Raw genomic sequence first — 12,632 nt, 5'->3', positions numbered from 1 at the left:
TCAGGCTACCCTCGGCCTCCTCCTCTCCTTCCCTCATCTCTGACTGTCTGTCTGCTATCCAGGAATGGTGTGCCGCCAATGACCTCTGCCTTAACGCCAGTAAGACTGAGATTCTACTCATCGGCGCACCCACTCCCTCCTTCCCTGCAGCTCTCTGGCCGGCCTCCCTTGGCCCCCTTCCTGCCCCTACATGCAAGGCTAAAAACCTCGGGGTCATCTTCGACTCCACACTCTCCTTCTCTCCTCATATATCTGATGTCTCTAAGAAATCACACTACCAGCTGCACCTCCTCAGAGGTATTCTTCCCTTCCTCTCCTTCCCCCAGAAGCTCACTGTCTCCCGAGCCCTGGTTCTCTCTAGGCTGGACTACTGTAACAGCCTCTATCTTAATCTCCCTGCCTCCACTCTCCGCCCTCTGCAACTTATCCAGAACAGAACTGCGAGACTTGTCCTTGGCCTCAAGCCCAGGGACCGTATCTCTCCAGGACTGAAATCTCTTCACTGGCTCCCAGTGGCTGCGAGGATTAAGTTCAAAACCCTCTGCATTGTCCACAAGGCCTTCTGGGGCTTGGGGCCTAAATACCTTCAACTCTCTCTTCCTAAATATCTTCCTTCACGAGCCCTTCGCTCATCCATCTCTAACTCCCTCATGGTCAGCCGCTTCTCGAAGCAACGCGCTGGGGGTAGATCTCTCTCCGCAGCAGGGGCCTCCCTCTGGAACAGCCTGCCTGCCTCCCTGAAACTTGAGGAGAACCATCTCCGGTTCCGGAAGCACCTCAAAACCTTCCTCTTCGCTTCTGCCTTCTCTCTCCCTCTCCCCTGCTAAACCTGCTTAACTCCCCACTGAATTCTGTACTTAACCTGCATCTGGGCCACTCTCAGCGACCTCGGTCCAGGGCCCAGCCACTCTCCACTTGCACTGCCCCCCTGGCTCCCCCTGCACTGTGGGACTGTCACTGTATCCCTACAGCCCCCTGCTCAGCACTTGCTCTGCACTTACCTCGCACTTGCCACTAGTTGGCCCTTTTTATTTATTATTATCGTTATTATTTCACTACGCCACTTACCTTGTACTGCACTTTTCCCCCCACCTCCTCCCCCTGCACTTTCTCCTTTTCCCCTTACCTCTGCACTTGCGCGATCTGAATGACACCTGGCCTAGTAGGATCGCTTGTCCGTCTTCCCCTTGTTTCCCTCCCTCCCTGCCTCGTCGCGCCTTGAAACACTTGTGTATAGGCGCGTTACAAATACCATATCATATCATATCATATCATAAAGTCTCTGTCAAACCTCTCTGCTGACTGCAAGGCTAGGACACTGCTTCCCGTCTGTCTGATTCCACACAGAGAAATTGCACTAGAGTACGAATGGTTGAAATACTGTTATAGCAGCAGGCTTTCATGTAGGAGCTATTTCCCCAAATTAGTAAGCAGGGGTCACAAAAAGCTGTTGAATGGCTCATAGACGAAATGCCATTCAAAATAAGATTCACTAGTATTTTTAAATCATTTTTATTGTAGAAATGTTATCTTTAATAAAACAATAATGAACTTTGGGTGCAAAATACATGTTTGATCAAAGAATTTCAAAAAATATGTCATCACTTAAAAACACTTTGGATTAAATAAATGCAATCAGGTGTCAGGATAAAAGATGAAAGGAGTACCATGACATGAGCGAAAGATTTAAGGGGTCTCTGTTATATGTAAATGAAAGGTTTCAGTGATGTGGACGCTCTGCTATGTAAATGCACATATATAACAGTACATGCATCGTTGCTATTATAATTGCTGTGCTGGGGGAATCATGACTTTCGACATGCATTTTCTGAAATACTGTAACAATCAATGTGATCCATTGCTATAGCTTGGAACCTAGAAAAAGGCTCAGCCACAGATGGATTAAACGGCAATACAATGAGAAATGTCAAATTAAAAGGTGGCGAGAGCTGGAAAACAAAGGCAGCATTGCTTCTCCATAGAGCTGGCAAAGGCGAGGGTTCATGATATGTTGTGCTGGAAAGCATGTTGCCTGAGAGGCAGCAAGCTGAATGACACCAAGGTTGAGAAGGAATGTGATTATGTAACTGCTGGAAATCCGATAAAGAGCATTCAGAGAGATATGTTTTAGTTTGAACCCAAAATGATTGTGCTCGAGAACGAGGAACACATTGGGATATATTACATGTTAATTGATGTTGGCGGGGTGGATCAACACTGGCATTCTGATTGGGTGAAACATACAGAGACAAATATCGAATCTATAGAAAGGAAACCATAAAAAAGGAGAAGGGAAAAAGGTTGCAGCTGGGATCCTGCTGGCTGGGATAGCTGTTTCTGGGGCAATATTTGGACAGCATTTGGGACTGGAAGAAATGTTTTCAATGCAAAAAGGCGAATGCACTGCGAAAATCCAAGCTGATTTTGCCTCAAAGCATTTTTCAAAATAAAAGGGAAAGGTTTTGCTGCCTCTGGCAAATTTGGAACTGTGCTGAGAAATGGAAGAGACGTTTTTGAGGGAAAAAGGGGCCTGCATTTGCACTCGAGAAAACCGAGCTGATCTTGCCTGTAAGCAAATACAAGACTCAGGTGGGACCAGTCTGAGAGGGATTTCACGTGTAGAGCTGGCCTTCATTGAACTGCAAACGGAGATTGTGGAGGTCTTAAGGCTGGAGACTATGGACGTATTCCTGGTAGACGTATGGGTGCTTGTGATATCGTGATTAAGCCCAGACAGCCCGAAATAATTCAGAACAGTTCATAGATATGTAAGTATTTATCTGAGCACACTTGCAAGCCGAACAATAATTCAGTATCTAAAATACTCATCACAAGTTGGGCTGTAATCCTGGCTGTAATGCCACCGGCTGAAATAGCCCTAGCACTGACGTCCCGGTGGTATTACCATTGGATCACGGGTTGGGCCTTAACGATAAATCCCCATTCCTGATTGGGTCCATTGGATCCAATGGGGAATTTTCTGTGCTAATACTACGGGCTAATACAGCCGACTGTAATACTGCTGAAAACAGGGATTTTCACCTCGAGAAAAAAGCTGGAGGTAAAACAGCCGATTTAGCACCCAACCCGTGATAGGTCCAGCCCTTAAATGTGGCGGTAATACCGTTACCACTGCATTTAAGGCCTACAGCCCAACTCGTGTTGAGGCCCTTTGAATTAAATATGTGCAATCAGAAAATCAATGGTTAGAGGTCTGTACGGTTTCTCTTGCATCTGGATACACTGGTAAAATTCACCCCTTTTTACCTGCAATTTCTCCTTCTCTATGAGAAAAATGTGTATTTGCTTGCAGTCATTATCAAGGGTAGAAAAGAAGAGTTATTGACCTTAGCCTAATCGGATTGGTACGAAGTCCTTTCATCAACAGCCATTTTTTGTGATTATTTTGGAGGTTGGGAAAAGGCATATAAAGGGCTGGGGAGGTCGGGAATAACAAAATATGTACATGATGGTGGGGGTTTGAGGGGAACCCCCTGAAAAATATATATTTTTTTTAATTGAAACTTTGTTTAGGCACACATTCCACAGAAAAACACCCTTCGTAAAAACGGGTGTCAATGAAATGACATAGAACCATTGGAGCATGGCAGTGATTGTGCATTGCAGCGTAGTTCGGGTAGAGGCATGCTTGGAAGAAAGTTGAGAAAGGTTTTTTGATGTTTCTCCAATTAAAGCATGCTGTTTTGGGGCTCTGTATGACGATGAAAGTGCCACGTATAATGTATGGCAGAGACCTAGCACTGCAGAGTAGAAATGCACAGCGCAAAAGACTTACCAACACAGTTCTTGCCATCAGGTGTCGTCTCAAACCCAGCATTGCAAATGCACTGGAAGCTGCCATCTGTGTTAACGCAGCGCCCGTTCCTGCACATCACTCCATTCATGATACACTCGTCAATGTCTGAAAAGGATGTTTCATAGTTTATTTCTTAATGAGATATTTCAAATGGTCATAATGCAGTAGTCTGCAGCTATGCCATTTTCTGTTATTTGTCAAATATGGTTAAAAGCCACTCTTATTATATAGCAATGTTTCGATTATAACTTTTCCTACTTTCTTTTGTTGTTGTTAGTGTACTTCATGTAGAATGCTCTATAAGATTGGTACTGTGCTGCTAACAGTGTCACCTTTTCTTTTTCAGTAAACTGTTATGCTGTTCCCTTATAAAATTTTTAATAAAACATTTTTTTTTAAAGCCACACTTATCAATTTATACATCTACCACTGTCCATGCAGAAACATTATGGATAATACGGCAGTACATACATAGATTGCTTGTGTTACAATGGGAACGCCATGCATGACCCTGAAATCCTGCTTCCCTCATTTCCCTTGAATGCCTTCCAAACATTACAATAAAGGGAAGGTCAGGTCAGCGCCTATTGGCTATGCTCAGCAGTGACGGCGGGTCCTTCGCGCTTCCCGCATTATCATCTGGGAACAGGCTGCACAGCTGTTATTTCTAATGATCAGCCTGTGACCCTGCAACTGTATAGTTTCGGCATGATATACATGGATGTTTGTGCATTTCTCTAAAGCATACATCCCCTCAGACTGGTTCTGTGCCATGCACTGTGACATACATGCAGCTTGAATTATTTGCTGAAATGATGTTTCTGTGGAGGAAGTCATTCAAATCATGTCCCCAAAATGGCACCTCAATGTCCTTGTCCATAAAAGCCATTTAACTGACAGTTTTCCAGCATGAATGTCGAGAAGTCTTTGAGCTCACGCATAGGTCCCTGTTTTTCGTGTTCTCCCAGTCTAACCAGAAATGGTCATGCAAGCACACACCATAATCAGCATATCTCATAACATGCAATTATGAAGAAACTCACCGATACACGACTGCCTAGTGGGATTGCTCTGATAGCCATCATGGCATCGGCAGTGGTAGGAGCCTGGTGTGTTTACGCAATCACCATTCACACAAGGGCTACTGGAACACTCATCTACATCTGAAAGACAAGCAAGGAAACACGTGTTGCGAGTGTTATTTGGCCTGGCATTATACATAAGTACAACACAAAAAGTCTCATTACTATTTGTCCACAGTAATCATTCCCCAAAGTGGTTTGCAATGGATGGGTTCATGAGGGGACATTTTAAGGGACGCAACGTTCCTTTTATTTATTTATTTTTTTGCAGAATGGTGTTTTCTCTACCAACCCTTGTGTTTGGTTCTGGAAAGTTCAGGCAGTGGACCTTCAAGGGCGTTTCGCTGTTTGGTCTAACCATGCTCTCTGGGTAGCATAGGCTGAGCGGTAAGGTTATACTTAGGAGATCAGTGGTTTGGTGGCAGGTACTGCTGACATCAAATAAACCTGACGAGAAATGAGTGTCCGCACAAATGTATACAAATATAATCATTATTGATAGACCCTTGAAGGGGTACACACAACTTTACAATATACACAGTTCAATATATGGAAAATGTAACACAGACATAACGTGGGCGGTGTCATACATGTCATAAACCACAATCCAAATCTCCACAAGTCAAAACCCTACTTTGCCATAGTCACAGTGTGGCAAACTGTAGATGTAAGTTCAAAGTACACTTTAACCTACTAGAAAATACGCCACTCCCACTTCCTACATCTGAAGGGTTGATTCCTTTTCCTGGCCCCTCCATTTCCTGCACCAGTTCTTTCTTTGATTTGTCTTTGGACCATCAAGAGAAGAGGAAGGGTACATTTCCGGACCTCTGTTGGGAGTGCAGTCAGATTCAAAGTCCTGTGCCATCAATGTGAAGACAGAAGGCATCCAAGAAAGAGGAAAACTCTGTCCCCCCACCACCCCCAGGGAACAGTGGGGGTGGCTGCTGCTGGACCAAGGCCTCACTGTTGCCTGCACTGGAACTAGCTTCCTGTTCACAGGGGTGAATAATCCCCTGTATGTACCAGAGGCGCTCCCTGGAGTGGGTGTGCAGAACAGAAGGACTTGCCATGACCTGGAGCCCCTGGACTGTGACTCCAAGCAATCCAGAAGCTCAGAAGCAGCTGGAATCCTTTATCACTGACTTGAGATGCCTTGGAGCCAGACTGATGGTGCTCAACACCTTTGAGCTGCCAAAGGTCCAGCAATACTAGTTTGGCAATCTACACCAGATTCAAACCATTTGCTGCATTTCGAGCCATCCAGAAACATTGCTGTGGACCATTTCAAGCAACCCAATTACATTCTTGGTTGTCATGAAAGCAACTGATTTGAGCACTGGCTTGACCTGCTAAGCCATCAAACTCGACATCATGAATGCTGGCTCGACCCAAAAGACGCAATCGTCTCACTACAGACTCAACCGCTCCCAGAATCTTTGACTTTACTATTGAGCACAGGTCAGGTACCCAACATAAGAACGCTGATGATCTCTCCAAAAAGTATTGAAAAAGTATTAACAGGGTTGGATCCCATCTGCTGTTCAGTTGCTCTGTTTTTGTTTTCCTCCTAGTGCTTTCCTGTCACAAACAATCATCAGGGAGGCTTTGCTGGTATTTAGGTGATTCCAATTAGCAGCTCTTATAGTCTCTAGGGATTCTGGTAGCTGTAGTGTCACATGTTACCAAATCAGGTGACTAGAAACTGACACCCCTCCTAGTGCACAAGTCTTTCCCAAATTTGGGGGAGGGGAGAAAACCATCAGTGTGGTTCTCTAAAGTGGGGCACAATAAACCCGGTGCTGCTGCCTCTGGAGCCTGGGACTCCAACATGGTAAGAAAAAAAGGGAGATGACGAGGGGCACACTCCAGTTCCCAGTCAAATTAGACCTGTTACAAAAAGTAACTGGGTTAGATCCCAAAAACAATTTAATAAATATTAACAGGGTTCAATCCCAACACATTGAAAAAGTATTTACAGGGTTGGATCCTATCTGCTGTTCAGTTGCTCTGTTTTTGTTCTCCTCTTAGCACTTTCTTGTTACAAACAATCATCAGGGAGGCTGTGCTGGTATTCAGGTGATTCCAATTAGCAGCTCTTATAGTCTCTAGGGATTCTGGTAGCTGTAGTTTTCACATGTTACCAAATCAGGTGACCAGGAACCGACACCCCTCCTAGTGCACAAGTCTTTCCCAAATTTGGGGGAGGGGAGAAAACCATCAGTGTGGTTCTCTAAAATACTTGTTTCATTTTTGGAATTCAACCCTGTTAATACTTGTTAATTTGTTTGTGGGATCTAACCCAGTTACTTTTTGCATCAGGTATATTTTGACTGGGAACTGGAGTGCACGCCTCACCTCCCCCTTTTTTTTCTTGACTGTGTCTTCTGTGGCTGTTGTGATTAAGTATACATTTTCTTTGAGATAGGCCTTGTTGTAGCATCAGTGAGCAACACATGGCAGGTGAGGGGTTCCATAGATGCAGGCTAGGTGTGCCTCTGGAGGGTGCATTTTCATGAGGTCTTGATTGCAAACCTCCTGCCAGTCCTCCCTATTCCAGTAACCTGAGTGGATGAGGGCTTGGAGGATGTGTTGTGAGTGGTGATGAGGTCAGTAAAGTTCTGGGGAGGGAGCATTGATGACCATGAGGCTGAGTGTGGATTTAAAGTGTGAGAGGTGATGAATGTGATGTGCATGGGAGCGGGGTGTTGACTGGGTGTTTGGGTGAGGGTGGATTTTGGAAGGTTTGAGTGAGTTGTGATGTACATTGTGATGGTCTACCTGGATTACATGGTGCAGCAGTTCTGTACCTTTCCAATTCCTTACAGGATCTAACAGGAATAGCCCTTGTCTTCTTTCTATGCTACGACTCGGACACCCGGGCCAGAGATGCATAGGGATCTAAGAGTTGTGAGGGAAAATAAAGGGATGGGACAAGCAAAAAGAGTGCCAATAGATTACCAATGATAAGAGGGTGGACAGGGCACTTTCACCAGCTGATCAAACGCAAAAGAGAAAAAGGCTGGTAGGGAAATAAATGGGGCGAGGCTGACAAAAAGAGCAGGAAAAGATTAGTTTTAATCACCTTTCAACTCTACATTTGATTTTGAGACCTGCATGGATACTGGATGGTCATGGTGTCTGGGCTGGGACATTGACTGTTCGCACTGTATTTACATGCCAATAGCATACTTGATATTTGTAATTGTGTCGAAACTGATATAATATTGTTTTGTCTTCATTGTATATGTTGGCCTATGCCCAGTCGCTTTGCGAGGAAATCCGTATTGCAAGGTCGGGACCTTAAGTTAATCAAGCCTCCATTTTAGGTTAGACCGCCATTTTGGTTTATCGTGCAAAGCCACCCTGTGGCCTAAAATGGCCGACCTGTGTCCTCTTGCTTTCACTTTAATCTCTTCAACCTCTGTAGGCGAGATAATGTCCAACCTGCCTGCAGGCTATATGTTAGGGTCATGTAGACCTTGTCCTTTTTTGACCTAGGGATCAGGGGATTACTTGAATCGGCGATGTTAACCTACAAGTATACAAGTACAATAATGCTATTTAAACATGATATGCGAAACATCTGTTTGACCTGCATTGAAGCAAATGTGTAAAGAGTGTAAAGTCACATCCAGAGAATAGTAGTACTTGTTAGTAAATGTATTAAGAAGTAAACCGTATGCACGAGATATGTAAATTAGGAATGAACCTGGCGCGAACCCTAGCCCAGTACATGATTAACTTGTAAGAGGCTGGACATCGTTACGAAGAAACTGTATAAATATGCTGATGTCCAGCTAGCAATCCCTGTTCACTGCTCACATTGAACCTGCTGGTGGTCTCTGTGAAGTACTGACGGCCAAATAGCAATTTGTGTACTTTGTTTTGTAAACTGTTCAGTGTTGCAATAAAGATTCTGGGAATCTTTACAAGCCCGTGTTGGTGGTTTTCTCTTTGCATGTTGTAAAAGCCTTAATCTTGTATTTTCTGATTCCACAGATGGCGCCCGAATAGGGACCCTCAAGATTGACTTTTTCTCGTTTAAGGTTCGCTCAGCTATCGGACCAGGATCGGACGGTGTCAACAAAAAGGCCCCTCTGGACGAGAAGTGAATTCCTCAACAGAACAGCACGATCTGATCCCTGAACGGTGAGCTGTAGCCCGAGACGACGTCTTGATGAGGGTCCATATATCGAGGTGGGTAAATTTGCCAAAATCACCAGACACGTGGGTCCTTAGATTGTCCTTAGTAACCCGATCGGGCCTCCCAGTCCTTTGGTCAAGTGAATCGTGACCCGATTCTTAATTTAACCCTGACAATTTGAATTTGGTGCATTGTACTCGCAAGCACAATTATTTGACCAGGTAACACCAGAATTCTGATATGCCTGGGAAATTGTCTGCCCTGTCTGGGCATTATTCCGCAGTGACAGACAATCTTTGGAAGTTAGCCGTCCAGCACCACAGGAGGGGTCGCCGGCATGTACTATGTACTGTAAGAAAGGCTTTGGTAGTATAGCATTTAATGATATTTGGCACAGACAGACCAGACATAACCCTGGTCTTCGGTGGCCAACCAATGGTAGCTTTGAAATCCCTCGGTTAGAATATTTAGAGTCTGTATTGATAAAGAAACAGGCTAGACCTGCAGCATTTGACGCATTGCACAGTTGGAAAACAGAAGCTTTGCAGCAACAAAAGAGTAGAGAGAAACATATGCGTCGACATATGACGAATGCCGAAAAAGCACTGTTATATGGTCAAAATAAACAATTGGAATCAGTTAGGAACACGGACAGAGCGTTTCAATTAAGCATTCAGAAAATGTACCCTTTGAAATATTTTCATACGTCCGATGAATTGATTAACACACTTTTGCATGAACAAAGGCCTGATGCCTCTGTGCCACCCCCGTACGTTCCTCCTCCTGGTGCTTTGCCCCTTCTTGTCGCTATTCCTCCTCCTCTAGTTCCCTCGGTCCTTCCTATTGTTCTTCCTGTTGTTCCTCCAGCCGTCGCTCCTGTGCCTGCTCCCTTGCCTCCACTTATTGATATTCAGAATGTACCTACTCTCCCTCTTCCAAGTGATTCTGCATCGCTTGTAGTAGACCAGGGAACGGGATCAAGTCTTGTGACTCGTAATACTGTGTCCCCAGATAAAAAGAATTAATTGATTGCTTGGGCTAAACATTGTAGGGAGAGGGGTGAACAAGCTGATGTTTTTTCCACACTCGAAAATCTAAAAAGTATCCCTGACAAAAATGTTTTTATTGAAGGACTAGGAATTCATTTGAGCATAATGTGGAATAGATTAAACTATGTAGATCTCCCACAAGGGTTACGGGATTTGAACACCTTAGCGTTGTCTAGAGATACTGCAGAGAAAGTATATGAGCATGTCAAGAGGAATTTTGTGTATAGGAAGGAGTTGGAAGAGTTACAGAATGAAGAAGCAGATGGTGATAGTTTAGGCACTGTATTCTTACAGAAACGGTTTTCTCCTCGCCGCGAATTGATAGGTGAGGAAGTGCGAATTTGTACAAAGGATGCGATAAGATGGATTTCGGATATGTCGATAACTCCAGCCGAAGTGTATGACACGTATAGTCAGTATATGTTAGAAATGCAAAAGAAAGTGATACAGGTTATGGTAGAATACCTGCAGGATGAGTGTGTAAAAAGAAAGATTTGTTGTCCCGCAGAATTGTTGGGTGTTTATAAGAGAGCCTTTCGATTGATACCTCTTCGACTGCCTTAGCGCTTGATTTGGCTCTGTTGCTTAGTAAGCGTTCAGAGCTACCTACTTCTCAGTTGCCTATGAGAGAGGTCCCTCCGACATTTGTCCCAAAGGTTGAGATTGCGGCAGATGCTGCACGAGGTATAGTCGCTGTGGACATTCCTGCACATTATGTATCGCAGTTTGTTCACGTCCCGTTCTCGAGACAGGAAGTGAACACCATAAAGCAATCTATTTCTGATATAAGAAAGAATCCGACGGGGTTCTATAAAGAAATAGAGTCAGTCTTACAATCATTGGTATTCACCTTAAGTGATATTGATTTATTATTTCCCATACTCCTGCTTGTTGATTTGTGGAAACAGATTAGGACTGTAGATGATGTACCTGGGTTAGGAGATACATGGGATATTATGGTTAGGCTCGACAGAGAAAGAGCAGATGGCGAGAGACCGTCTCAAGTGATATTAACTTTGCCTGATAGGATTATTGTAAAATTAAAAACCATAGTTCCTGAAAAAAGAATCATTTGGGACAAGCTTACGGCCTGTGTCCAAGGAAAGTCTGAAGGTGCTACCGAGTTCTTTAATCGGTTCGAACAAGTGTTTTCGGATTTCAGTGGAAAAGACTTAGGCACAGAGTCAGGGAAAAGGCTGTTTGTCGACAGATTTGTACGTGGATTGCTGCCTGACATCCAGTTGCAGATTATGTCCTCCAAAAGCGTTTGGCAGGCAAAGTCTCAATCAGAAGTACTGCACATGGCTCAATACTATGAAAATCGTGTGAATAATGAAAAGGAAAAACTTGAGAAAAGAAAAGGTGACCTGAAAACCAAAGTACTATTACAACAGATTATTAGAAGCCCCAGAGGGGGTAGTACACAATTTAGAGGTCAATGTGTTCCACAGGGAAGTATGCCCCTGGCTCCGGTAACCATTAACCAGTGTGCCTGTTGTCGACAGGAAGGTCACTGGCGCGCACAATGTCCGACCTTGCAGCAAAGGTCATTTGGGAACATGGGTAGACGATCCAGAGATCGCCCAGGTGTAGGGAGCCCTGGTAGAGGTTAGTTTACACCAGAATCACAGCAACCTTTTTCACAGGATAAACAAGTATCGAGTGTGGACAATAGAAACATTTTTGATCATCCTTCTGCTGCATACCTCTCTGAGGAACTTCCTTTTGATGACATTCTGTTTCGTTAGGATTGCCCGAAGCAGGATTTGGAACCAACGCCTATTCCCGTTCATCAGAAAGATACCCTACGTTTAGATGGTGGTGGGAAATAGGAAGCATCTATTTTTTAGTAGATACGGGAGCACAAAAGTGTTCCATTGACCATTCACGGGTTCCAAACATTCCCCTTTCAGGGCAATCCAACGTTTCCGTAGGGTTTTCAGGCACACCTGTAGTTTGTCCAGTCTCTTTGCCGGTACCGATAACAGTGGGTCCCTTCACAGAGCAGTGTCCATTTCTACTTACTACAAACTGTGAAGAGAATTTGCTGGGGTTAAATTTGTTGAAGGAATTGAATGCATTAATACATTGCTCCTCGGACGGAGTTCGGTTAACAATTTCACCTCAGCAATCACTCGCCTCTCAGATTTTGACTCGACCTTTACCGCCAGAATTCAGTAACATTCCGGAATGCTTATGGGCAATTGATGATAATGATGTGGGCATTCTTCAAATTGAACCTGTTAAAATTATTCTGAAACATGGAGTAAAACTGCCTTGCATTTCACAATATATGATCTCAGTTGAAGGCGAACAGGCTTTGAAATGTATAGTTTCTGATTTTGTACATCGTGGAGTAATTGAGGAAATTACAGGTAGTTTGTGTAACAGAGCGATTTTGCCGGTGTACAAAAAAGGTGATAATGCGATTCCTTTTCGGTTTATAATTGATTTGCGTGCTATTAATAAAATTGTGGCTCCTCAGTTTCCCATTGTACCTGATGTAACAACGATACTAACTATGATTCCGGCTTCTG

At 44.1% G+C, this 12,632-nt stretch overlaps 1 protein-coding gene across 1 annotated transcript in view; it reads right to left on the bottom strand.

Moving 5' to 3' along the window:
- The window catches only part of LOC138577245 (fibrillin-2-like), a 454,244-nt gene that overhangs the window by 172,376 nt on the left and 269,236 nt on the right, over window positions 1-12,632 (bottom strand). The window contains exons 13-14 of the mRNA XM_069649613.1: window positions 4,861-4,980; window positions 3,797-3,922 (exon numbers count right to left, since the gene is read on the bottom strand). Coding sequence (XP_069505714.1) covers window positions 3,797-3,922; window positions 4,861-4,980 — 246 coding nt within the window. The remainder of the gene's footprint in view (window positions 1-3,796; window positions 3,923-4,860; window positions 4,981-12,632) is intronic.

The sequence above is a fragment of the Ambystoma mexicanum genome, chromosome 1p (genome assembly GCF_040938575.1).
Source record: "Ambystoma mexicanum isolate Mex_15411 chromosome 1p, UKY_AmexF1_1, whole genome shotgun sequence".
Lineage (NCBI taxonomy): Eukaryota > Metazoa > Chordata > Amphibia > Caudata > Ambystomatidae > Ambystoma > Ambystoma mexicanum.
Note: the sequence above shows the minus strand (reverse complement) of the source record. Positions and strands in the feature narration are given on the sequence as shown.